Source organism: Rhipicephalus sanguineus, chromosome 7 (assembly GCF_013339695.2).
Source record: "Rhipicephalus sanguineus isolate Rsan-2018 chromosome 7, BIME_Rsan_1.4, whole genome shotgun sequence".
Taxonomy (NCBI): domain Eukaryota; kingdom Metazoa; phylum Arthropoda; class Arachnida; order Ixodida; family Ixodidae; genus Rhipicephalus; species Rhipicephalus sanguineus.
In genome coordinates this window covers 104,914,851-104,942,745 of record NC_051182.1, presented here as the reverse complement: position 1 = coordinate 104,942,745, position 27,895 = coordinate 104,914,851, and the positions used below count along the sequence as shown (strand labels likewise).

The window sequence follows — 27,895 nt, the reverse complement described above, 5'->3', positions numbered from 1 at the left end:
GGTTAGAAACAATTTCATATCACTTAAATAATATTCGGTTCCGGTTGCATTTTACCTGACCTCTCGTGGCCAGTGTCGCAACTTTTCTGCGAGTCAATATGGCGTTTGGTTGTTGTGAGAAATTATAGCTGCTCGTCAATGTTTCTCGGATTCCATGCTCAGGTAAGCCCGTCGCGCTTATCGCTTGTCGCGCGAGCTGCGTCGTAGTTCGTAGACGAACTTGACAGCCGCACTACTGTCACCGAGTGCGAAGCTACGTCATTAAGGCACGGGGAAATAAAGTACAGTGGTTCAATGACCCAAGCCTCCGCGTCGCCTAAAAGAGGTTTCATTTTCGTGGTTCCCTCGGAACCACGAACGCTAGCTTTTTATGCCGTGTAATCATTGGTTTGAGTACTACATTCCGTCACCAACCTGTCACCGTCCACTGTGCGTCGTATGCGTGTGTGTGTGCGCGCTACCGCGACCCATAGGACGGGGGTTCGCCTCCGGTAGTCGGGTTCTGGCGACGTTCGTTGGTGGCGACCGAACTACGTGATCCGAATACGATATGACCGCCTCGTCGCACGCATCACGTCAACTTGTCGCACCAGTCGGCCCGCCGCTGGACATCGCTACCGGAGCGTGCAAAAAACCGCGGCGTGTCGTGCAAGCCTTTTTTACTCTTTCTGAACTCGGTGGGGGTGGGTCCCAGCTCTTGATCCACCAGAAACAACCGCCGTTCCAGTGAGATAAGGAGCCTTTTCCCGAAGCTAACCGCAACGCGCTAAATGCCGACCGACCTGACACGGTTTCTGTAAGTACTACGTGGTGCCGAGCTCGTATATGAAATGCCGACGCCGACCTGATTGTAATTTTCTTCTCTCCCCTCTCACCCGCTGGGCAAAGGGGGAAGTTCGTTAAGCGTATTTGCGACTAGATCGCCTTGAAGTGGGCAGGGTTTTTTTTTTTTTTTCGAAGTTTTCTGTTGCGAATAGCGCGAGCTGCTGGCGACTTGATATGGTGCGTACCGTACGTATTTTGCGTATTGAGCGCGCCCGAAGAGCTGAGTTGCGTCGGGTGAGGCGATGCCTTTCTGTATGTTTTGCACCTCGGAAATTTTCGGTTACACATTTTCCTCGTTGTTATTCGTCGGTCAGTGCGACTGGCCTCTGTCGCGCAAAGCGAAACTTTACTGCCTCTGATAGACAAGACCCCGTGCACTTGAGGCTATAAACGAAAAAGAAAAAAAAAAGCTAAAAGGTAAGCGCCGCAACGTGCGCAGCTGTTTGCTTAGGGATGGCCTCGCATGTCGCGTCGGAAATTGCTGCCCGTGACTGGGTTCATTTGTACGTTTTGCAAGCGAGCTGCGTACTAGATAGGGAGGCCAGCCTTTTCCAATGGCCTTATAAGCATTGCCTCGGTGGTTTCGGTGCTGAATATCTGATCTACACGGTGTACCCATTATCTATGGCTTTTGGGTTTCTGCCAGCTTGTTGGATTGTTTCGACCAAATCGTACAGTGTGGCACATTGCTTGAGTCAAGAGTGCATAGCGAAACTACGTTAGGTGCATCCACGCAGCCCCTAGTGGCACCTGAAGCACGTCTGGCTCATTGTTTCGTGCGTTTGACAGTCGTGGGTGTTCCCAGCACTTGAAGACACGTGTATAGAATCGACGTGGTTGACAAGTGTTTGAAGAAGCCTCGTCAACACCTTTGTGTGACAGAAGTGTGCCGTGAAGTGTTGACAGGGATTCTCGGAGTCTCCTTTTGCTGCGTCGAAGCCAGATCAGCTTTTCTTGATGTGTCATGCACACGTGTGATTGTCACGCATGTGCCTGTAGTGTGCATCGTATCTCGAGGTAAATGCGATTGGTTGTGTTTGTCCATTTCGCAGTAGCAACTGTTGGCACTATGTTTTGCTTGCAGCGGTAAGCAGACTTGCTTGCTTTTTTTTATGTATCATGTTGCTCCTTTCCAATTAAAAAAAATATATATATCTTCACAGTAATTAAAGTAGTTAGCCATGTTGGAAAATTGTGACCAGACCTCTCCTGCAATGCTGTTAAGCTTGCTGCCTTGCAAAGCTTCGCAGGCTTTAAAAAGTGTTGCTTTGATAGTGTACGTAGTGGCACAGCTGCCATGCCTTTCGTGTTTACTGTAGTGTAGCTGCATTTTTCACAAGGTGACCAGCATGATGGATCGGTGGCCTCGGCGTTCTGTCACCAAGCATGAAGGTTGTGTGTTCGATTCCCAGCCTTGTTTCTGATGGATGCAAAATGTGAAACTGCCGATTCATTCACGTTCAGCCGCATTTTAAGGGAAGAGCCCTCCACTGCGCCATCTCTCATAATCATATCATCGTTTTTTGATGTAAAACCTCAGCCTCAGCAGTTATATTATTATTACTATTACTTTAAAAGAACATCTAACTAGTCAAAATAATCTATGGCATGCCCCACACAGCACAGATTTGGGCCTACTAGATACCACAGTAACGTTGATTGCAAGCTGGACTCCTTTGTTTTCGTGAAGACTTGGTAGAGGCAAAACAGCTGGAGCTTTTGGCTCTTACCTTATGCACCATATTATTTCCTCCTCTCCTGTTGACATTGGGGTTGAGAGAAACGCCCACACTAAAACATAGTTGAAGAAAGCAGTGGTTGCTCTTGCAAACACCAGTCTCCTTAAAATGTGAAACTGTTGTGATAGGCATACTGTTCGTGAAGCAGCCATGTGACATGGAGATAAGTGTGAAAATGCACACATGCGTAAGTTATCATTAGGGCTTCATGTCTTTGGATAAACACGAAAAAAGTCCTATGAACAATAGCCGGTAAAATTTTTGACAATTCGGATTGATCCAGTAAGCTCCGACTTTATCGGCCAATATGACCTTCTTCCGGTCTTTATCGAAAGGGAATGTTCGGAGGGGTCATCGATACATCGGCCGGGTTGGCCGATGTAAACTTTACCCCACGCACCAGCTTTGGTGCGCCGGTAAAAATAGCTTCCGAATTTGTAGAAAAATAAACTCCGAAAACATGGATCCTTACTTATAATCGAGTGTTGAGACATGCCAAATGTGCTGTCCCGGCCTGAAGCTTATAGGCATACAGTGAAAACTAAGGCTTTCATGCTTAACTAACATGGAATGGGGGTGGTGGCAGTTGTTGAAGATTCATATGTTAGGTCACCTGCGACATTCTTGACCCAGACGCCAGCACTGCACCTCGCATTCAGACAGCTTCACCTGGTTACATGCCAGATGCACTGAAGTGAACTGTGTCGTTTAGTTATAAGTAGCTGCTGCTAAAGCTTAAGTACTAAAACCAGTTGCATGTATTGTAACGCATAGGCAGCCGACATTTGTGGCTCATAAATTGAGTAGTCTTGGCTAGAAAAGCTGTTATCAACGTAGGCTGAGGTGGGGACAATGTTATCTGATCATCCTTATCACTCATATCACCCACACCATTGTTGCATGACCACGTCCACTCTCATGCCGTTTTTTCCCTTGCTAAAAAAAAAATGCATTCTTCCTCATTCAAAACTAGCTGCATCCTCTTCCAACAAAACAAACTTGCCACGAAGTGCTGTGGAAAAATCAGTGATGTGATTCAGTGATTCAGTACTGTATAAGTAAGTCAGTACTTCCTCCAACACAAAGGTGTTGGAGACAGTACTGAATTACCGGTAATGTTTCATGTCATTTAGTCTCAGGTACTGCTGCATTCGATTGGTAGCAGCTGTTTCATTAATGATGGGAGCTGCACAGATAAGTGCTGTCAGCTGACTTGTAATTAAGAACAAATGCGGCACCTTGATAACAGAGGTTGTGGTCAACTCCAGTTTACATGTTTTTTTTTTGTTTTGTTTTTTTTAATCTGGTTTGTAAAGGCAACCTTGCGTTGTAGCACACTTTTCTGCGAAGCACGGCCAGAAACCTATCGCCATCCGTCCTTGTCACAGATTCTCGTTGTGAAGGTGAGTTTCAGATCACTTGTGTGGACTGGTTGTCTTGCAGCAATTATTAGTCATTTTTGCTGCGCTATAGTGTCGCGAATGCTCGACTGCGAACTTGAAGGTTGCGGGATCAAATACGGGCCATGGCGGCAGCATTTAGATGGAGGCGAAATGCTTGAGGCCTGTGTACTTCGATTTAGGTGCACGTTAAAAAAAACCAGATGGTCAAAATTTCCGGAGCCCTCCACTATCGCATTCCTCATAATCATATCATGGTTTTGGTATGTAAAACCCCAACAATTATTATTATTCTTCTCGTGAATGCATGTCTTTTCTCTTCATTTTTGTTTTACTGCAAGGCCAATCTAGCAGTCATTCTGCTATAATTGTGTTTAATACAGTAAAAGCTCGTTAATTCGAGCCTCGTTAATTTGGAAAATTGGATAATTCGGACGTATTCTCCGGTCCTGACAAGCATGTGTATTGTTCAGTGGTATCAAACTCTCACTAGTTGGGTCATATTTCGCCACAACCTGTTTAATTCGGCCGATTCTCTGAGCGCGTCAAGCACGAAGGGCAAAAAGATGTGCTACACAAAGGAGCGAAAACTCCGTTTTCAAACAGCCGAAACAGCCGCAGGCCTTCAGAAAGGCATGGTCGCCATCCACAATCGTGTTGATGGCGACCAAGGCTTCAGCAGCTGTGGCATACTTGTTTTGTTTTCAATTTTACTCAGCGCGCGCAAACTGCATAGGCACTATGATCACGTTGTTAGTGAAACTATCGTCACGTGCGTGTGGTAGTGTTGGTGGGGGCAGTATGTAATAAGGGATGGGTTCAGAACACGTTTGAGCTTAACACGTGGGTTGTCTTGACCCGCGGTCACATATTGAATAAAGTCGCGAATGACGAAAAGTGCAGCTTTTACACTGCTCTTATGTAAAATAAGTAGTGGACTTACGTATTCGTCAAGAAAATGAAAATACATTGTTGTAATAGACACTTCTTTATTGTTTTCTCTTATGTTTCGATAATTTGGCAGTCGGTTAATTCGCACATTTTTTCTGGTCCCGTGAAGTCTGGATTGACGAGCTTTTACTGTAATTGTGTAGATGTTGTGTCTATATTCGTTGCAATTTTGTCAGCGCATCTCAGCATTTTCACACTCGTTTCTGGAAGCACTTGGAGGCTGATTATAGCCAAGGCGACACAAACAACACGCCACGACCGTAAATAGGGCACAACGCCTTGTTCCTCTTGTTTATCGCAGCTTGTTTGCTGCCTCAATCTCGCGCGCTCTTGTTATCAAAGCGTGCGTTCCATCACTCTCGCAAGCCACGTTTTTGTTTCTTTGTTAGGCGCTGCTTCCTGCTTACGCTGTTGCAAGTTGCTTAGTTGTTGCCACCGGCATCTTCTGAGCATCGGGAAAGCTTTTGGAACATGAAAAGATGCGCATTTGTGGTAGGCCGTTTGTTGTGCACGAGGCGACAGAGAGCGAGTGTCCGGGCGAGGTAACAAGAGCGCATTCCGATATCTCGTGCAACCCTTCGTAACTGTTGCCCACTTTCCAAATAAGACACTCTAAGGAGATGGAGGCCTCAAGTGGTGAGCAGTGATATCATGGGGAACGCATATAGAACCAGCGTTTTGACAAGGGCATTCGTTTCATAAACAGATGCCCTTGTCCAGACATTAGCTCCAGAAGCATTTGTCATTGTGGACCTTGTGTGCTTAATGCCAGATTCTGTGGGAACACTCGGATCACTTGATGTTGATGGCCATTGTTTAAAAATGCATCATCATTCGCTTACAGACGTAGTGCATCTACAAGATGCTGAATGAGTAGGTCAGCAGAATTTGGTTTCCTTTTTCTTTTCATATTTTCGTATTGTTTCCACATTGCTTCCATATTTCAACTGTTTTACATAATGCTTAAAAGTCTGGCAGGACACACGTGCATGGCAAATTAGGCATGGCAAGTAAGTGCCAAATGTGTTGACACACTTAGTGTTCCAAAGAACAGTGGGCATAAATTTTTTTTCTCTCACCAAATCTTTTCTTTGATATGAGATCTATGCAAATGGTGACGTTGCTCTCAAGCCTGCATGCAGCAGCCTGCGTGTAGACAACGTTAAAACTCCCTTGACTGCATCGGTGTAATTCCAGTCCTGGAGCCCACTGTAATGTTGGGCGCCTCCTATGTGAATTTCCAGATATTGTGTGAATGAAAAAAAGGGGAATGGATTAAGGCACCCCCCCCCCTCTTTTTTTAATTTAAACATGGCCATATGAAGCCAACGAAAGCGTTACTTGTAGATTTTTTTTTATAGAAGTATGATAGTTGTGAAATATGTGAAAATTACTCAGAAGTGCTGCACTTTAATGTTTAACCCTTTGATATGCTATGTGCAACATTGTGTACACCACTTGTTTTTGCCATTTTTAACGACTAGAGGCTAATAGAGATAAAGATACATCGAGTTTTGGATGAAATGAACCTCCTGCATAATAAATTTGTCTTCATTTAACTTCATTTTGCAGTGTACTGTTATACATGATCAGTTTGCTGAAGGCAGTGCACTGTTCGACGAGTCATTCGAAGTGCCCCTTTCCACGAGCCACGTCAAAAGTATAATTTTTCTTTGCTTCAAATAAACATACGAAAACGAATTTGCACTATATTTCTGGCGTAAGATTTCATTCTATTAATGCAAAAAACGGAGCATGAATGACTTCACAATAAATAGATATTTAATTAGAAATTGAATTTGAATGAATTACTATAACACACATAAATTAACACGTTATGACATTATTTTTGTTCCAATAGAATATCGAGTGCCTTGAAAGAATGTTGTACCGATTTGACGCATTTACAGACAGTTCTTCGTGAGTGGCATCTGAAAGGGTTAAAAATTTACATTTATGGCCTCGTATACTTTGCTTGGCTTCATAAGGAATTGCAAAATGTTTACCATGTAAGTAACTGCATTGGGTGCACCAATGTTGGCGGAAGGCATAGCATTGTGCTTCCTCCAAATACTCAGTGGGCCCATCAGTGTGTCGGCTCTGGCAGAATTTTTCGCTCTCTCTATATCTCTTCACTACTCATTTGGCATTCCACACTCTGCACTGGATGGCGAATTCAAGTCACATGCTGTAGTCGGCACCGTTAAGAGTACAGTAAAACCTCGGTGATACGAATATCGCGGGATTACCAAAAATATTCGTATCATCCGAAATTCGTATCACCAGAAAACATGGAAAATTAGTATGCGACGAAAGAAAGTTGGCATACGTTTTTATTCAGTGTTTCACAGTGCCGCAGCGACGTCATGAACAGCTCTGAGTGATTGTGACTAAAGATTTTTAGACGTCAACGATCATACTTGTATTCGTAAATATACGGTGCGTGCGCGCGTGTGCAATTAATGAACCAGACCAGATGTGTTAATTGTGCCCCGTGACCGCTAATAGCCCCTTTCTAATCTTACGACGCTTTTCTGCATAACACTAAAGTACTGCGGCGAAAGTGACTTAAGAAGCGCTTTGCACACGACCGATAGAGGACAAGCTCCTTCGCCCAGACCGTCCGCTTCGTCTCGTGGGGTCTTCGTCCACCTTTAATGAGACTTCATGACCGACCCGCAGCCTAAGTTTCAGTCTTGTTTCATATAGAACGTCTGATTGCGAGGACATGGCTTGCATTGACGTGGCAGGCACGTGTTACTGTTGCCTCGAGCATAGGAGCGCGCGTCAACGCATCGGAAGAAAAGCGCGTCGTCAACGTCATCTGTAATCTAAACTCGAAGGCGCCTAAAGGCCTCTAAGATTCGCGCGCACTATCCCTGAGGCAACAAGGCACAATTGATGGTCGCGTAGCGCGCATACCCGCGCACGCGCGTGACTGCCACGTCTTCCGCGACAGCGCGGGCAGCACCTGTTCGTACCTGCGCGCTAGCGTTCGTTCGTATCAAACGTCGCGGGGTGCAAATCGGTTCGCAACAACCGTACCCCAATACATTGCAGGCTAATGGGCCTTGGCCGGGACCACAGAAAAATTCGCATGACCCCGAAATTCGTACGAGCCGTGATCGTATCACCGAGGGTTTACTGTAGTTCCTATTGTGGGGGGTAATAATAAAGGAGGACCCGCGGTCATAGAACTCGGAGACGTCTTTACTGTACAAGGGCTAGCTCCAAATCACCGTAGCTTTCTTCTCTTTCGCGCTTCCCCTCAAGCCCATGTGCTTCCTTGAAAGGAAGGGTTTGCGGTCTTTCGTTTGATATTTCAGCCATTCTTATGTCACACAGCCAGTTCATGCTTTACAGACACAATTGTCACTATACTCACTTGCAGCCTAAGATAAAATGTCCGCTCCGCCCACAAAACCATGGTGCACCTGCCCTTTGTCTGTGAAAGACAGTCATGCTAGCCGGTTTCCACTCTAATCGTTAGTACTTTTTCTCAGCTAATGTAGATACTGGGCATATTAAGAGATAAAGGTTGGTCGTTATTACCTAAAACATTACGTTTGGCTGGACAGTGATGTCGGAATCCTTGGGGGCTTTACTAGGACATTCAAGTTCCTGACCTAAAACCAGCGACACAAACGTGGGTTCTATGGGAAAGCCAACTATCTGAAACACTCAAGGAGCGTTTATCACGAAAATGAGTAAGCACTATTGGTTGGAGCACTTATGCGAATTTTCTGTGGGAGGGACAGCGATGGCTGTCAGCATAGTGGTCGTTTCCTCTTAGGTTGTGATGCAGTATAAGCGTTTCACACACCACGCTCGTTTATTTGCAATGCCCAAGCTAGTGAAAGACACTTTTATGCAAGCATTGTTTGTGTTATCCTTCTTGAGCTTGGCTGCTATGGCTTATTTATACACTCAAACCTCATTATAACAAAGTCATCTGCTACGAAAATAACTTCGTTATATCAGAAAATTCGTTATAAACGTTTATCTGTAACACTGTGTCTATGGCAAGACTATTCCTCATTAACTTCGTTATAACCGATAATTTGTTATATCCGCGTTCGTTATATCGAGATTTGAGTGTATGTTCTTGGAAATTCGCGCTTTTTTTTATCGTACGAGGACAGCCTGAGTACACACAAACACAGAGCGCAGACTAACAGCTGTTTATTTCAAGGCATTTTACTCACATATATGTATACCCAAGTGAAAGCATCGCAAAAACCCGAAGCAAGATAAATATTCAAATGGGCATGCGCATGACAAAGTTAGTTTGTTCCTATGAAGTGGATTTCTCTTGAAGAAAGATTAATGGATGGTGCGCCGATACAATTGTCGATAAAAAAAGCGTGAATTTCCAAGATGCAACACCAACTAGCCCCTGTAGCTGCTGTGAGTGTATGTTGTTTTTCGTAAATCCCCAATCACCTAATTACTGTGTTTCAGCCATATTATTGCTAATAACCTCCCCGTGTTCTCTTTTTTGTTTCTCATGTTGATTGCTGCCGCCCCCCCTTCTGTGCTGATGGTGATGACAGCAGCAGCAGCAGTGTGGCCCCTGTGCAGGGAGGGTGTCCCCATGTACCAGTGCCTGAAATTTGTGGACCGATTTATCCGCAAGGACCACAAACCCGGACTGGGCTCGGCGGGCGGCTCAGGTGAGACACCCAAAACGGTTTCCTGCAGTAACTCTTGAAAGCCATGACCGCCTGCTGTCGCACAGGTGCTACACACCGTGCTCTATCTAGAGAACTGTCTTTCGCGAGTCATGATTGCTGAAACTAAGACAATGTTCGGCTATCTCAGCCGGCCTGGCTTTGCCGGAAGAAAACTAAACCTTAGCATTTTGTAGTCTCTGTGCGTTTTTTGACATCCCGGCACGGTAGGTTAAGGGGTATTCAGACGGGAGACAAATCCCGAGGAGAAGTCTCCACAAATGCCCCCCACTCACACGGACGAGGCGAACGGAGGGGGAGACCAATGTTACTAGACCACTCTGGTGGCTCGTACCACCCGTTTGACGAGCGGCAGACGACCGTGCAGCTGCAGACTGGACACCCACTGCCGCTCTCTGCAGGAGCAAGTGCAATAATGTGGCGAAACAAGAGCCGGAAATTCCGCTACATCCCCCTCCTCCGGGGGATCGTTTGTCCTGTCGGGGAAAAGGTCCCCGTGTCCTCCGAGGATGCGCGGGGGGTCGCGCCCACTCGCTAATCCGTGACGTCGCAGTCACGTGATCCGCAATCCCCCCCGTGTCCCCCGCGGATTTCTCCCTCGTGTGAATACCCCTTTAGTGACTTAAGGTGTTTTCTGTTGCCAAGCTTGAGGAGTCAGGTTTGACTCCTGGCCACAGTGGACACATCTTGCTGCAGTGCAGTGATTCCACTCCTGCGTCAACTGTGCCAAAGTGCGCCAAATTGAATTTACTGCGCCATCCTGATAAAATCAATGTAAATTGCGCCAAACTGCGCCAGAGTCTCTGGTTTCGGGGTGGGTATCACCGACAATCGCACCGCCGGGGCGTCAAAACATTTGCAGCTTGATTTTGGGGCCGCCAAAGTCGCAACCACGGACCAAGGATTCTTTCGTTGAACAAACAGCGCTCGCGCGAGCGTCCCGATCCATGATGCTGTGATCGGTGCCGACGCAGCTTCCGTTGTGCAAGTGGGCTCGATGGCAAGATGCATCCTCCGCAGAAGCTCGTGACGCGTAGGCCATTCGGTAGCGTGAATGTGTGGCGGCGATTCATCGGCGGACGTCGTCTGTTCCAGAAACGCTGCTGATAGCTCGTTTCAGGAGACGCACGGCTCGTAATTGAAGCAATGTTCAGTAATAACTACACGCGTGCCGCTAGAATGTTGTCACTGCTGTTTCTGGACATCGCCGAATAATATTTAAGAAAACTAGCAATAGATGTATGGAGCAATGTCGAATTTTCCGTGCTTCACGTCAATGGAAGATCACGTGAACGGTGAGAACGCGTTGACACTCTTCATCAAATATACTTTATCCGTGGATCTTCATCCAGAGGAGCTTTTTCGTAATTTTGTTCCACGGTTTTGAGCTCGTGAGTGCTAGGACTGCAATTCAAATATTTTGCTTGATTTTTATTCAAGTGTCCTCTCATTAATAAAAGAATGCCTCCTGGTCGGAGCAGCCGCTACTCTTTTAATTTGCGCAGTTGTCAGTAACGGGCCTGTCGCCGACGGCCCTGCCGTCGGAAGGCCCACTGTGAAGCGGCTACGCAATGTTATACGTCCACCCCTCGCTTTCCAGGGTCAATAGCCGATGCTAAAAAAAAATTAGTTTTTATTAAAGGCGAAGAAGTGAATGCGACACCAACAAATTGTATTGTTATACGAAGTAAGGGTAGCAGCTAATTCTTTTGGACCCGATCTCACGTAACTCAACAGAAGGCAGATTTAAGAGAGTACGGCCGCTTCAGGGACTGAAGTGGTTTTCGAGCTTTCAGTTGTCTACACGTGAAGTAAACGTTGCGATCACAGCATGTTTACGACCCATCTCCTGATGCCTGTCGAGATAACACGCGCGCCAACGACCGTGCCCTTCGAGCGACGCATCAACACCCCTCTCCCACCTCCACTCCCGGCCCCTTCTTGTTCCTTACGAAAGACGCATGGAGCGTTCCCTCTCTGCTTGATGAGCAATCGACGGCAGGCATCGCACACAGGGTGATGTTATCGTATGTGGCCTCCGTGCGACGGAGACGCCCGGCTCATTTCATCTCCGCTTCAGCCGCGTTCGTCGCCGGCGCTCGCGAGCTTTTACATGCGGGTAGAACAACGATGCGCGGGTAGGCGTTATCGTGCGCGGGGTGATGCTATCAGTTTGGACTTTATAGTGAAAATGGCGGCAACGGTGACGCCAAAAACCCGTCGAGAGTGTGCATATAATTGCTATCGCAATAAAAGGAAAAAAAAATATGGCAGCTTCGCACCAGTGGTGCCAGGCCTGAAGGAAGAGTGCACCTGGATGGCCTTCCTTGTTTATCTTTTTTTTTTTATTTCTTCTCCTTTCTTTCTCTTTCTGTTTCTTTTATCTCCTTTTTGGATCGGTTTCTTTCTGTGTTTCTTTCAGTCTTGCTCATTGTTTTTTCTATCTCTTTTTCTTGTCTTGTTGTTTTCTTCTCTCTCTTTCTATGTCTTTTTCTGTCTTTCTATCTTTTTTTGTCTATTCCCTTTATTTTTCTGCATTTTCTCTCTTTCTTTCTTTCTCTCTCTCTCTCTTTCACGTGTTTCACATGCTCCACTTCGCTGAGCAGACTTTTTGTTTAATGCTCGCACTTGCTGTACTCGGTAGTGGAGCTTGCCCAATTCCTGTCGGGCGCATACCCACCTGAGGAGTTTTCCACGACGGAGCACAAGTTACCGATAGCTTAAACAGCTTCACTGTTCAAAAACGAGGCGCCATTTCACTCTGCAAGCTGGACGACCAGCGAAGCTCTTTAGCGCACAGCACAGATACGAAATGGTGGATGCCAGTTTGGTACGTTAGGCCAGGTTGTTAACGGCCCGGCTGTTAGTGTTCAATACACATTATTTTTTGCACTGCACTCTAGAGGGCACTAGGGAATGTCCTAGCGGTGCGCCGCTTCGCTGTAAAAGAAAAACGAAGTTTGCGACACTTTCACGGATGCTTTCACGGATGCGGACACTTTCACGGATGCTCGGCTTAAAGCCGGTCTCCGTCTTCCAGGCAACCCGGCGCATGCGCAAGCGATAGTCTGGAAGCACTGCGAGAATGTTCAGCACAGAGAGGAGTCAGAGAGAGAGGGAAGAGGAAGTTGGCTTTCTGAGCTCAGATAAGTGATGTCATGTGGCGCCCAGCAATGCAATCGATCGAGAAGAAAAAGAGCCTAACCTTTGTCTATGAGTCGTCTTAGGGGAATGCGTTGGCAACAGTGAGAATCTTTAGCATTGAGGCACTGTTGTATGTCACGGCCTTTGTATATCACTTGTGATGATAATTACGTAGATGTATTTGGAGTATTATGTCATAAAGTAGAATGTTCCGTATCCAGTATTTTGTTTGTTTGCTATTTACGAAAAAAAAAATCGCTGAATAGGTTATTCGAGAACACTCAAGTGCAGGAAGTCCCTATTTTGGCATTACCGAGTGAAATATGGAGTGCTCCTGAGATTATTTTCTACATGAGATATGCTATGCATAGAAATTTTTCTAGCTCTTCATAAGAGCCCCATAATAATTATTCAGGTGCTTGAATGTAAATGAAACTTGCTTCTCCAGTGTACCCAGGATGTGAAATTAGATGCTCCAGAGTCCTCCAATATGGAAAATTAGCTGCTCCAAAGTGCTCCAAGTTGGAACTTTCTGCTGCTCCGAGGTGCTCCAAAATGAAAATTTTGCTGCTCCAAAAATTGCTCCAAATCAGAAGTCCTCGGTAGCATCGCTGTGCAGTGGCAGCGGCGAAATGCAACAACACCCGTGTACTTGGCTTCAGGTGCATATAAAAGAACCCCAGGTGGTGAAGATCAATCCGGAGTCCCACAGTGTGGCATGCCTCATAACCGTATTTTATTTTTGGGATGTGAAAAGTTCCAGAATTTCATTGAATTTGAAGTTTTCTTGGCTGCCATGGCGTACCCTCACATCCCCAAGAAGCGGTAGTCCTCTTTGGTTACTAGTGCATGGAGCACACATGCTGCATGGCCTTATGCAACATCAACCAATACTTTCTCCCACATGTGATAGCAAGGAAATTAGTTGCATCACCACTATACAAGTTTGGTTCAGGCTTTGCTATGATCAGCAAGACAAATGGAAAACACTGTAGGGCTATCTGAAAAACAAGACCTAACGGCTTAATTCATGTGCTCAGTTTTCATTCATTACACTGCTAATTAGCCTCACATAATGGTCACAAAGGGGTGATTGCAGTGCCAGTAACTGCGTAAACACGGTAAGGAAATGTACACTATACATAAATGTGCATTAGAGAGCAACATATCACACAACGCCATGAGCAAACTAGTGCGCGACGTCTCTTTAGCTCCATCACATATTCTATGTAGCCACAGTGTTGGGGGCCGCAGTTTGTCCCACTGTGTATGTGAGCATTTTGAGGAATTAACGTCTTGATGGCCAGTCTTTGGAATTTTATGTGTGTATTCATGCGTATGTGCAGTGAGGTAGCACATACGCGTTAATCCAAAATAATCAAACTATGGTTGAAATAATGTTAAACTGAAATGATGTGCAACTAGTAAGGTAAAATAGCCGTTACAAATGTGCCTCAATTTCACCTGTAAAACGGTAGTGCTACCACAGTAGCTTGTAAAAAGTTGTCTTTTAGCCATTGTAAAACCTACTCTTACTTTTTTGCTTGCAGTTACAAACTTTTTAGAAACTTTTTTTTTTTTCAAGTCTAGCTTCGCTCTGTGGATAAAGCTTCGCTCTGTGGGAAAAGTTTGCTTGCAAACTTTTCTGCCACCAATACGGCACCTTGCTTTTGAATTTTCTCTGCTAACATGTTAAAATCTATTTTGGGGTTTCCAACGAAACACCATATGTTTCCACAGACTCTGCAGGGCCCACATCACATGCACAACAAATTATAAATAGAAATTTGTCTAAATACAAATTGTCTATAAATGTTTATATATATCTGTAAATGCAGTAGGAGCGCATCTGGGCATTTAAATATTGCATGTAAAAATTAATCGTCCTGTATCTCTGTTGTTCAGATGCCCAAGTCCCACTGGCTTTGTAGACTGCATAACATCTTGAAATAGCTGAGAAAATATTGAACATGTTTTGTTATCACACGCAGTAGGCTTGTGCGAATATGACTTCTTTTTTCTAAGGAAAGTCAAAGCAAATGGAAGTTAGTATCCAATCATTTCTAATCGATTTTGAGTAGTACGAGGATTAAAATAGTAGTAGGGTGCAAGTTAGAAGTGGTAAAATGAGTTACATTTTGAAATTCGCCACACTTAATCTACATAAGCCTGTATAACATGCTTTTCAATTTAAAAAAAAAAAAATTAATTCGGGGTGCAGGTGCCCCATGCTCATTTAACCATGAAGTGTGGATTGGCGTCAGTGGATTTTCCCTACATAGGCTTTAGGGGGGAAAAAAAGCAATCTGCCATAGCACTGCGCATGTGAATGCCATTCAATCATGCGCGTTGTGTCCATTGGTTTACAGAATGGCTCTCGAAATTTTCAGCCAGAAGACGTCCTTCGGTTAGATGAAGAAAAAAAAATATGGATGGCACGAGTAAGGATTTGGACGGAAACCATAATTCCACCGCGTTTTCTCTTTTGTACTCGTTCGTAGTAGTATAAGGTTGTCCAACGTCTGAAGCATCTACGTTCGCACCGCAGGTGGAGCAGCAGGCGCGGGGCACGTGTACCACGAGCGGCAGGTGAAGGAGCTGTGCGCCCTGCACGCGCTCAACAACCTGTTCCAGGACGGCCAGGCCTTCACCAAGGGCTCGCTCGACGACATCTGCCACAGGTTGTGCGTGACGCCCACCGCACTCCTAGTTCGACAGACAAGCCCTCCCGCACCCGCCTTCCTCTCTGTCGCATCCAGTGCATGCGCAGTGACCTTAAGGGGCCCCTCACTAGCTTGCATTGGAAACGTATAGGCGTGCACTGAGTACTGTGTAGGGGAGAAGCGGTAGGAAAAAAAGGATTCTATTACGTGTACAAATGCAATGCGCACAGGGTTGTGGCTACACGGGCACAATGCCTGCATATGGATCCTTTAGGAAGCATTACTGCTTTACAGCTCCTGGGGCTCACACCCTTCCCAGAGAAACCTGCTCCTGGTAAGACCAGTGAAAAGGAGAAGTGGCCATAGCAGCGGTTGTATTAGTCATGCAGCATCTGGTGGAATGTGAAGCCAAAGAATTACGGAGCACTTGGTCATGTTTGCCTGTCCAAGCGTACACAGCCACGAGGCTGCTTGTGGTACGAATGCATACATTCCATTGTAGCTACTGCTAAATTTAAACACTTGAAACTGCATCACCTGTTACGCGCACCATCTCGTCACTAAATGACCAGCTGCATGTAATTAATTACCTTTAAAAGAAGTCAGTTTCACTGCAAGGGTGAAGCAGTGAATGTGGTAGCAACAAATTGGAATCTTATATGAAGTAAGGCCAATGGCTAACTCCATTACGATCTGATCTGGCATAACTACAAAACGCTGGCATAAGGGAATGCAGCCACACTATGGAGTGAAGCGGCTTTCACGCTGTTTGTTGCTTCAACACAAAGTAAGTGGGGAGGGCACAGCACATACAAGGGTGTAAGCTGTCTACTAATCTTAGTTGAGATAGCATGTGCAGGCACATGTGCTCCCACACCCTTTTTTGATTGAAGTTGGCAGTTGCTGCCTGAGCGACACAGCCCCCTCACTGGCAGCACCCCTTCACACTCCTTCTACCAACAGAGCCGGCCAGCATGTTTCATCTCTGCTTGAGCTGTGCCTGTCTGCAGCTTCGCAAGCTTTCACATTCACATAGAACATACAACATGTCGGGCCATGTTGGTGTTATTGATTCCTACTTCATGCGGAACATGAGACTGCAGCAGTGACGGCAGACATGCATCTCAAGTGTCCATATATTTGGAAAGTAAACTAGTTAGGCTTAGCGTTACCTAGCAAGAAAAAAAGCAATTGACTAATTTCAGACTTGCCAGAAAATGTACTAAGTGTAAGTTGTTACACATATAAGTTGCCCACCATTGTTGCTTACCAGGTAAGTTGTAGCACTTCTAAGCTCAGGGACACAAATTGATTCATGGCCACAGCGATCACATTCAATGTAGGCAAAACGCAATAACAGTCGTGTACTTAGGTTTAGGCACACGTTAAACTAATTATGAGGCACCACTATGGCGTACCTCATAATTAGATTGTGGTCTTCACACGTGAATCTCCAGAATCCAATCTGTTAAGGCACGGTGCGGGGCCCTTTAAGAAGGGGATATGCTGTGTGTCAGTGTTGTGTGTTTGTGTGTGTGTGCACGTGCATGCTTGCATGATGGGCACAGAGGTGGAACTTGCACCCTGCATGCATTTTTGTGGGCTGAATTCCAATATTTTCTCTTTATTAATGAGAACTAACAGACAGTAATGCCAAGGAAAGTATAGAGGATGTTATTTGGAGTAATTATGATATAAATGTGAAGAATGTAAAACGGACGAAAAGATAACTTGCCGCCGGCAGGGACCGAACCTGCAACCTTCGAAGGTTGCAAGTTCGGTCCCAGCCGGCGGCAAGTTATCTTTTCGTCCACCTATACTTTCCCCCTATACTTTCCTTGACATTATTGACTTTTAGTTCTCATTAATATTGTGTCTAACACATAAGAAAATGAGCCCTTAAAATTCCCCGTCTTTCCTACATTTTCTCATGCAATATGTGATAGCGCTAACTTAGGCCAGGTCAGGCATCAAAACTGATTTTGCGTACTTCGGGATTTATGCAGGAGGGCAGAATGGAAGAGGACATTAAATGCAGTGTGCCCTACACTTTTCTAACTGATTACAGAATTCATTCGAGGACATGTCATGTTCTATAGTTCAGATCGACAAATTAGTGTGTCGTGTTGAATTCGTGTGTGAAGCCCGTATGTGGACAAGATCAGCTGTACCGAAAAAATATATGTATTTTAGGTGTGTTCCGCTCGTCTTATTGATGCTTACGGCTCAAGAAAATGTTCTAAAACCAAAGTTCCTGCATGTGTGCTTGTAACCTAGAAGGGCTCGGAATTGCATCTGCCAGTGGCTAGTGGCTTAGAAACAGGCCGTTTTTCGAGTTCCTCTGCAATCGCACAGGCCACAGGTATCAGTTTCATCCTAGGCTTTGATGAAAGCTTTTCTATTCAGGTAACACACTTACGAAAAATTTAGTCAATGGCCAAGTCGAGGTGAAAAAATACGGATGTTTTGGGTCCTGTACGAGTTCTACGATCACACTTCAATCAGTGTTGTATTCACCGCTGTAAGCATGTCATCTGATAGCTAGCAACCCGATGTTTCAACTGCAAAGGTGATGCATTGAGGCGGTCCTTTGCGGCCTGCTTTTCTTTCTTTTTTTTTCCTCTCCCTTTCTTTCCTATCTCATGGCGCAGCCTGTCGCCCGACCACCTCGTGAACCCGCACAAGAGCATGCTAGGCCTGGGAAACTACGATGTCAACGTCATCATGTCCGCCCTACAGCTGCGCGGATACGAGGCCATCTGGTTCGACAAGCGAAAGTGCGTACTGTTTCCGTATTACTGACGGCTTCTGCAGTTTTGGCAACACAGGGAAAGTTATCGTTAAGGGGGGACACTTAGCGATAGCCACTTGTCTCTTAGCGGGGAAAGTGACCACTAGTTAAGGCTGAAATTTGGGCTAGTTGGTTTTGACTTGAATACTCGCGTTGCAATATTACTAGCAGTCGTCTTGTGTGCATCTTACTATGTCCCTGTTTTAGTTCTGCTAGTAACATGCATTCATGACCACTAGTGTATGGCGGTGCACAGTTCAGATTATCCATGGTGGGTCCAATTTGTCTGCAAATCAATGAGCTCTTCAATACGTGGAGTTGTATGGAGCTTGGTCGGACCATGCCACCCTAGTTCGAAATATCGGAAAATTCCAGTTAATGATATATGAATTAATGAGCTTGTGCTGTATCGTTCCGAGATGTGTGTTGCCGAAACGAGACCTGGCTTCTCTGTGTTTGCTATAGTGACCTGCTTGCTGCTACTGTCCCTGTTTACATTCGGAAAGAAGAAAGAACATTCATAAATGTGCTGATGTGTAATTGTCGGTAATTTTGCGTTTGAAATCTTGTGTTGCAACGCTGCTACTTCCTGTCGCTGCTGTACGTTCCCATCGCTGTCTTAATCGTCGGTGCGTTCGGCAGGGATCCGTCGTGCATTGACCTGAGCAAAATTGTGGGCTTCATCCTGAATGTGCCGAGCGAGATGAAGTTCGGCTTCCTCCAGTTTCCCCTCAGCCGGAAGCACTGGATTGCCGTGCGCGAGGTCAACGGCACTTTCTACAACCTCGACTCGAAGCTCGAGGCACCAGCCGTCATCGGCAAGGTGAGTGGCCCCGCCTTTGTTTCTTTAGGTGGCTCAGTTAATCAAACTATTTGATCAGACCGAACATTATTATTTCGATGACGCTTAAGAGTTGTACACATCACACTACATTTCTTTTAGTTGAAAAGTGACAAAGGAAAAGTAGTCTTTCATGGTACTCTCGGGTGACGTTATTATGGGAGTTAATGGCCACGGTGTGACAGTGACATGATGTTACAAAACTACTTGCAGTTCTATGAAACTACATTTTACAAGCCCAGAAAAGATGTTGAATTAACCGAAAACCAAATTGAATGCTTACTATAACAAATTAGTACCTCTATTTGTTGGAGGAATCTGCAGCCCTCATTTCTGTTGTGAGTAAAATTTCAGTAAAACGGTAATTCTCGTGATTTCATAGCTTATTAGCCCCAACGGCTGCGTTGGCCCTGCAGCTTGAAAGTGCTGTTCGTCGTGAGATGCAAATCGCCCTACATGGCAGCTTTGCAGCTGATGTGTTGCTCTGCTAAGCACGAGCGCGTTGGTTTGATTTGCTGCCATAGGAGTCAAACCCGTTTATAATGAACTCGAAAGTGCCGCAAGAAATGGTCGTTATATCAGTAGTTCGTTCTAAATAGACTCGCCCTCAAAAACATGCATTTAGCGACCAAGCCGCTTTTTTTTTTCTGCGCATTTTTATTGAAAAGTGGTTACAACATCTCCGGTGACAAGTTACCGTATTTACTCGAATCTAACGCGCACCTTTTTTCCAGGAAAACGAGTCCAAAAATCGCATGCACGTTAGAATCGAGTACCGAAAAAAAAAAAAAAAAAAAGAAACTCGGTTATCGTATTGCCATCGACATTTCAAAATGGCCGCCTCCTACGCGCCTTGGCCATTTCTGCCATTTTTTCAGTTCGTACGTGTGCTGAAGAGATTGTCATCCCGTTCTGTGTTCGCATCGACGGCATGGAAGTGCAGACTCCAAATACTCGACTAGTGTACCACGATGCCGCATTTAAAAGAATAGTTATTACATGTGCAGAGAGACGGACGGAAATCGGGCCGCATCACGGTCGTTCGGAGTTCCCGAAACGTGCGTGCGAGACTGGCGCAAACAGAAGCAGAAGATTTTTTACAGCAAAGCTTCGCGAAAAAGTTTCTGTGGACAAAAGCAGGGCCGGTTTCCCGAAATCGAAGAGTGTTGACAGCGACGAGGACTGATCCATTACGCGACTCGTATCGCCGCCATAGTGGTGACAGTTTTAGCGGCGAGGCCCACTTTTTGACTTTGTGTTTTACTTTTTGAAACTTTAGTTCTTTAAAACCCAAACACTTGTTCTTCTGAATGTGCGAAGTTTGACTCCTACGGACTTTTTTTGTTCTTTTCTCTCACGAAAAATGGGTGCGCGTTACAATCGATGTATTACTTTTTTTTTTGGTCGCGGAAAACGGGTGCGCGTTACAATCGAGGGCACGGTAGAATCGAGTAAATACGGTAAGCCTTTTCGCCCGATGCCTGCTGCATGCACGAGTAAATTGAACCGCCTTTGCTGCGAACTGACACCGTTTTACTGAACCGCGGTACCGCCACGTGGAGCCGATCATCCCGGGCTAGTTGCGTGCAGGGCGTCACCTGCACTGCTCACGCCATCACTGGCAAGCTGCTTGCTGTATTACGCATATTTGTGCGTTCTTCATGCCCGCTTCCCTTCGGACTGTGCACGGGTGTGGCAAGTAGCCTGTTCGTTCAACGTGACAAACAGAAGCATTTTGCAAGTAACACACACTCTCAGTCTCCACGATGCTCTGATGGTCCTGCACCCCGAGCCACGGCGCATTTGGGTTGTCGCCTAATAAAACACAGTATGCGGTCGCTGTAAGTGCATCGACGTTTCACGGTGCCCGTGCTTGTCAGTGCCCGTACCGCTCAACACCAGCGAGCTATTTTCGTTTCCACGAAGCGATGTGCACTTTATCTCGCACAGCAAGGCGGCAGCGAACTTTTGAACAGCAGCATCGTGCGCTTGTACTGCTCGTACCACTGTCAATCCAAACAGTTTACACCACATGTGCAGCCGCGCAGATAGCTGCAGATGATTGTGATTAGGTTGCCGCCGATAAGTCATTATGGCACATTTATCACCGGCCGTCACATCGCCTTCGCTCTCTTCCTGATGCTTATCTGTGAAGGCGTCGCCACAATGGCGCGAAAGTCGTAATCATTGATCGACCGGTCTCTGGCCAAAAAGACGAAAAACATTTTGTGGCACATTGAGGCGTTGACGCAATGCACTTTCATGTGCCGAAAAGTTATCGCGGTCATCGCTTCTTGCATTTTATGACTTTTTGCGTTCCAAGGCATAAGTTCATCATAGGTGGTCGTATCTGCAGAGAACGGCGCCAGAAAAGGTTCCCGTGCGATAGATGACCGCAAGGCTTCATGCTGCTTATTTCTTTTTTCTTTACTCCTCACTGCCATTCGGCCATTGAAGAAATGCTTGGAAAGTGAGCGACCTCTCTCGCAGCGTTCGAAATCAGCGTGCGGTGCTCGCTCGTGTAGGGTGTCTTCGTTGCGTGTAAACTGGAGCTGGGCACGCGCGAGCGCACGCCTCTCTCATGCTTTACAAGGCCTGTCTTAACTTTTTTTTTCGCTTCGTATGCGCCATATTTTTGCCACGACTGTGTCTGAAGTGTTCATGGTAAAAGTAGGAAGCTTTGAAAAGTGTTCGCTATATTGGACACAATTTCAATGGGTAGCATATGAAAGTCGTACGTGCACTGAAATATGGTCGTTATAACTGATAGATCGTTATATCTCGGATCGTTATGAGTGGATTCAACTGCATTGCTGTGGAAGCAAAACGTGAAAGCTCCCATGTACTTGGCTTTAGGTGTGCGTTAAAGAACCCCGGCTGGTCAAGACCTGAAATCCGCCACAACATTATCTATCTTGCACGGTCAAACCTGCATATATCGAAGCCAAATATAGTGAATTATTGTGTATATCGAACACTTTTAAAACCCCTTTGAAATATCTTCAATATATAAAATATTTTATATATTGAATTGCCCATAGATAGTACTCTTTTGTGATCCCCTTCAGGTTCGATATATCCGGGTCCAACTGCATTTTGGTTTTGGCAGGTATAACTCAAGGGTATTTAATATTGGCACACTTATGGTACCATATCTAGCCACCTCTGAAGCTCCTTCGTCACGTCTTCTCCATGCAGTCTCAAGAACTGCTTCAGTACCTGCGGGAGCAGATCAAGTGCAAGGACCGGGAGATCTTCATCGTGGTCACGCAGGACATTGGCAGGGTCAAGGGCTGCTACATCGAGACGTCCAGGGGGACACCTCCGAGGCAGCCTTCGCAGCAGAGCGTGGCGCCAACGCGCGAACACACGTCGCGGACGAACTTGCGGTAGAAGTGACATCGCCGACCGATCGCGGCGGCGGGACCCGTGTGTGCCCAACAGAAATCGCCTGGACCTGTGAGACAAATGGAACGCGGGAGAAACGGAAGAGGCACTCGAGACACCTGCTTTCCTTCGGCGTGATGCCCCCCAATTCTACGGGACGTGACTACAGCGTGTCGTCGTCTGCTACGTGTGTCTGCTGCCAGAATCCGGTGTCGTCTGGTAGCAGGGATCGTGCCACCGCGTGCGCGGTGGCGAACTGTTTAATTGCCTGCCAGCCGAGACAAAATATGCGGGGGACGCACCCCTCAGGAGTGCCCCTCCAGCTTGCCGAAGTGAGCTTCATCCGGTGTTCTCATCCCCTCGCCCCCCAATCCCAAGGAAGGCGACGACTTTCTGCTTTTTACACATGCATCAGTGCAAAGCAGCTGTTTCACAAGTCCTACACTTAACGTGCCTGCCCAGTGAAGCTGTCTGTGCTTTTTGCCTTGCTTTTGCTTTCTCTACCGGTGGCACAGCGGCAGTCGAGTAACGTTCCTCGTGGTTTCGAGGAGTCGCCCGCTAACGAACGACGTTAGCAGACAGTGTTTAATGCTGGCATTCCCCCAGAGCCACGGCACGCAAAGGCGCCAATCAAATGAACAAAAAAGATCTTTAGCGGTGCCTCTGCATGCGTTGCAGCAACGAATCTCTTTTATCAGTTACCCCTAGCTCGTCTTTCACGGCTAGGATCGTAGGCATTGCCGAAGCCGCCTCATTTTGTCAACCTGCTGCGAGTAACCGGCGCGCACAGATTCCCAGAGCATAATAGCCATAAGCTGGTACTTTTCGATTCGTGGAGTGGAGCTCGGTTCGAACAGATGTTCTCGCACAGACCTTATTACGCATGCATCAGGGAACCCTTTTAACAATTCATTGTGTCATCAACTTTGTGACTCATTCTTTCTTTTTTATGTTTTTAACCAGCATCATTCACTGCTAGTGCGAGAGAGATCGAATCAATGTTTGAAAACTGCCGTTTTTTGATGATTTGATGTGTTCAGGAGGCTGGCCTTAATCGCGATTACAAAGCCCAAAGGGTTTGCAGCAGCTGCCACTCTGTAAGGCAAGTCATTCGCACGAAGTGTTCCCGTGTCTTATTACGTCCATGTTGCAGACAGCATTCACTTTGCGCTGTTCAGTCATTCGCGTAAGTCGGTGCAAAACCGAAATCCAGACTTGTTTCTGTCACCCAAACCGTGACGGGTGTAAAGTCTGGAGGTTATGATAAGAACAAAATATATGTAAATAATATAACCGTAAAGAAATATTCAGGTTTTTGGAAATAAGCACCTGTTCTTCTCTTGTACATACACTTTGGATCTTGAAAGCTCTATTAACAAAAGTCAAGTTCTTCGTTATTAAGCCTTTGCCCTCTTGCATGTCTGCAAAGCTGCTTTGAGCCATGCTGGGTACACAAACACTTTCGTTATGTGAAGCATTATTACTCGTAATGCCGTTACAGGGGAGTAGGAATGTGTCGTATATCGCAGTGCATTCATTCACACTAACTGATGGTAAAGCAGGAAGAAATATACACTACAGCATTTGAGACGTCGTCATTCAACTAGTGGAACTTGTGGGGCAGTTGTTGGATGCGGCTGCCACTACGACAAGCCGTACGTACAGTACTCACTGATTCAAACGCGACATCAAAGTTTTACGCATTTGCTTGAGACAACCACATCATGTTGCGATGAATCTGGTCTCTAAATATTGTGTTGGCTCTAATCTACGCGTTCGAGTCGAAATTGCGCCGATGTGACCCAAACTGAAGACGGTGGAAAGGAAAGTATATGCGTTAGCCCTAAATTGTCCCGTTCCAATCCGCGAGTACTGTACATCAGTTCACGTGCCGGATCATACCGTGCGTGATTTCAAGCAGCCTTGTGTGCCATAGTGGTAGCAAAGCCATGTGGCGATTGCGTAGGTGTCAGCAGTTGCTGGCAGTCGGTTTTTTTTTTTAAGGTTGTAGTGAGATGCTGCATTCTTCGATACCTCGAATACTCTTCAAGCTAGCAAATCGTGACAACCGACCCTTTTTTCTGTCTTGTAGTGTAACCACAGCCGAACACAGGTCCACGTTTATTTTTTCGAGGCCATTCTTGAGATGATTGCAAATATGCTTGCCATAACATTAATAGAAATAATCTTAATTTCCTTTTCCTTTCTCTTATTTCTTTTTGTACAATATCAGTTCCATCATAAAAATTTGCTTTGTGTGTAATCATACCGGCACAATTGGTGCTGCCATCTGTGATGAATGCTTGGAACTGATGAGGTGCACTGAAAAAGTGTCTGAAATGTCCAAAACGATAATGGTGCAATCACAGCGTACGAGCTGCGCTAAACAAGAACATTTGTATGCAAAAGAGCGCGAAGTCAAACGTCAATGCCAGAATAAATGACGCATTCCCTGGTTCAAATACCTTTTTTATTGCACCTTGTTTTTCTCGACAGTTGGTTTTGGCGCTTTGTCTTTCACTGTGGACTTGGTGCATATTATTAGTGACCATTTTTGTGCAAAAACAAGGCATGCGTCTCTGCGCTTGTTTTTAAACTTCATTTTTGTCAAACGGCTTTAAATGTAAGTTGCATGTCATCCTGATTAAGTGCTGAAGTGCTCAGTTGCAATGGTACAGACAAACCTCAGTTATAGTGAAGAGGGATGTAACAAATTGCCAAATAAGAGTCGTTTGAAAGCATCAGTCGCAACTTTTGTGTAGCAACTGCTGTGAATATGAAGCCTCCCACGATTGAGTGTAAAAGCTATATCTATGGGGGCAATGTCTTGCCAATAGCATGTGCTTCACTGAATACGTGCAGCTTGTGATTACCGCTGGTCTGCCTTGGTTGTGTGCTGCTGTTTGTGTTCATTGTGTCCTGCCATTATTTATTTCGTCCGAGGTTATAGACTGGATTGAGTGCTTCTAGCAATGTCGCATCTACCCTACTGGGAGCTCGCCGTTCATTCACCATACTGATATGTGGGCCTGACCGCTGTATGTCTGACAGCTTCATCGGGTCTCCCTAAAAGGGATACTAAAAGCAAGTACTTTCCAATCAGTCTGATTCGATCGAATCGTTGGACCAAGGTGTCCAGCGTGTGCAATGTTTCGCGCGAGAACAGAGCATTCGTAAGTTTCAAAATGATGTAGACGTCAAATCCGATCGGTATTGCCGCTGTGGAGAATCGAGCTCCCATGCCATTACAATCGCTTGATCAATCCTTAGCAATTGACAGGCCGTGGCCGATTAGGCATTGTTTTTAGACTGATTAAATATGGTTATACGTTGATACAAAAACATTTCATCCTGAGCATTCGCTTAACCTATACGAGAGAACAAAACGTATTGGCTCGCAAGCCTTGGGATCAGTGAAATGAAGGAACGCAAATTTGTGTGATCACGCAGCTCAGCAGATTTAACAACAGTGGGACCGATGTGATGTGGAACGATTGCATTGCAATCCACTTCAGTCATTTGAAGTTTTCTTTCTATATAGGTTGTATTTCAAGAGAGTGAAGCTCACTCTTACATGCCTGTCCTTTTTTTCTTTATGAACGTTACGTGCCGCCAGTGAATTTTCGAAGCTCTGGTTTTCAGCTAGGTTGTGTTATCATTTTTTCCATGCACAGATGTGTGCGGTAATAGCAAAGTAATTCGGGAATATATCCAATAAACTGTTCAAAACTGTACCTTTGAACGTTAGCCACCAGAGTCAAGATTGTTGCAGTGGCGATTGCAACTGTCGCAGCTGCTGTTGCAGATACGCTTTTGAAGCAGCTGCTACATAGTCGCAACTTGATCAACTAGTTGCATGTGGACCTGCAACTTCGCAATCGCAGCTGAAGGCCGTTAACGCCTCCAGAGTTGTGAGGACGAATTGAGCATCATAGTGAAAGGGCCAGCACAGTGCTACGAAGAAGTGAAAGATTTCTGTTATCTCCTTTTTCCTCGTGTGTTCATTCTCATGTACGGGTGAAAAAAGAATCAACACCACTACTGCAAAACTGTACATATGTTCGCGCTCACTTAAAACTAATGCTTGAATCGCTACTGTGAAGGGTTCGGAAGGTTGTTCTTGACCTTTCACGTGGCTCCCTCTTTTCTGATGTGTACATAATCTAGCCACGACGTGTACAGAAAAAAAAAATTCTATATGTGACAGATGTTTGAGAGTATTTTGCCCAATTGAGGCCCTTCTGTCAGTCTTGCCTGCCTGCCATGTTGCTTTAGCTGTGAGCGGCATGTAGCGTGCTTTTTACCGTTGGCGCATAGAATATGTCGCTTTGATGATGCAACGACCTGCGTTGTAACAGATACGAGGGTGCATTGCAAAGTGTGACATCAGATTTAGGCGTTTGCTTCAAGTGGTCGCACCAATGGTGGTGTTATTTTTCAGAGCGATTGCACCTTTTCGTGTCTGGCTTGTTTAGTACGGACGCAATTTGCCGTTACTCTTTGGCTTGCTGCCCTCGTAAGACGATGGTTATTGATAACGTTCGTGGAGGCAGAGAGAAATCTTACGCAACAAGGGTTCTTTGCGTCTACTGTTCTGTACAACAAAAAAAAAGATTTCGGTGATTTTGTAGGCTTTCCGGTGCACAGTGCGACTCATTCTCACAAGAGACGCTAAGCAGATAACGATATGATATTGTGTTCCACTGCTATGACCACAGCAGCTTGCAACTCTGTGCAGATAAAAATCTTTTTCTAATTCTCTGCTGGTTATTATTCTTCTGGACTGTGAAAAATCTGACACATTTCTGTGTCGATACAACAGCCCCCAATGTGTGATAACTGGGGGCATTGTAGGTAAGTGCCCGTGCGTTTGTGACCTACCGCAGCATGCATAGGCATTTTACAGGTTGCCTCAGTGACTGCAAAACATGGTTCGAGAGGTTAGTACCTAATTTGTAGTGTGTTTTGCATCCTGTTCTACCCCACACATCTTAAATTTGGACTTTCGTGAAGCGAGGTTGTGAATCGCTCGACTTTTCAGATCTCAAAAGACGACATACTAAATTGACTATGAATAAGAGCAAGCACACAAGCACTTGTAAGCTACGGGATTAATAGACTCATCCGTAAAGATTTGTTGCCTGTCCGTTGAAACTTCATTTGGTAGCTCGCGCGGCTGCGTTTTTGTGCTGAATGTTTTTAAATTTGTATCATTTCTTAGCGAACCGAAGGCATTTGAAGCATTTCTATCTAGATGCCTATGTCTGGGCACTGGCGTGGCCATCTCATTGACTTGCTGTATATGGACCAAAATTGGCATAGGAGTGCATGATAAACACAATTCACTGGTAGTGACATGAATAATATGTGACATGCCTGCCACATATGTCGTGAAACCGTTTTCCCTCAGGCGATTGACAATTTACATCAACCCAGGAACAGCAAAAGTAGACAGACGTTGGA

General features: G+C 45.6%; 2 protein-coding genes across 5 annotated transcripts in view; both read left to right on the top strand.

The window, feature by feature from the left end:
• LOC119399690 (probable chitinase 10) overlaps positions 1-27,895 on the top strand; it is a 685,554-nt gene that overhangs the window by 143,987 nt on the left and 513,672 nt on the right. The window lies entirely within an intron of this gene.
• LOC119399692 (josephin-1) lies at positions 83-27,194 on the top strand. 4 transcript variants are annotated; one of them, XM_037666514.2, is made up of 6 exons: positions 83-162; positions 9,472-9,588; positions 15,299-15,434; positions 18,065-18,190; positions 18,847-19,027; positions 22,244-27,194. In XM_037666514.2, the coding sequence occupies exons 2-6, from the start codon at positions 9,510-9,512 to the stop codon at positions 22,436-22,438; spliced, it is 717 nt and encodes a 238-aa protein (XP_037522442.1). In that variant the 5' UTR covers positions 83-162; positions 9,472-9,509; the 3' UTR covers positions 22,439-27,194. The 4 variants fall into 4 exon arrangements, with proteins under 4 accessions (XP_037522442.1, XP_037522445.1, XP_037522441.1 ...); XM_037666517.2 differs by having other exon boundaries at positions 9,469-9,588; positions 15,299-15,431; XM_037666513.2 differs by having other exon boundaries at positions 9,469-9,588.

Excerpts from the sequence above, each read along its gene's own strand:
- LOC119399692 (XM_037666514.2), top strand. The coding sequence starts at position 9,510 with ATGTACCAGTGCCTGAAATTTGTGGACCGATTTATCCGCAAGGACCAC. Across the intron at positions 15,435-18,064 it reads GACGACATCTGCCACAGGTT|CCTGTCGCCCGACCACCTCG; the intron begins GTGCGTGACGCC and ends CTCATGGCGCAG. Across the intron at positions 18,191-18,846 it reads ATCTGGTTCGACAAGCGAAA|GGATCCGTCGTGCATTGACC; the intron begins GTGCGTACTGTT and ends TGCGTTCGGCAG.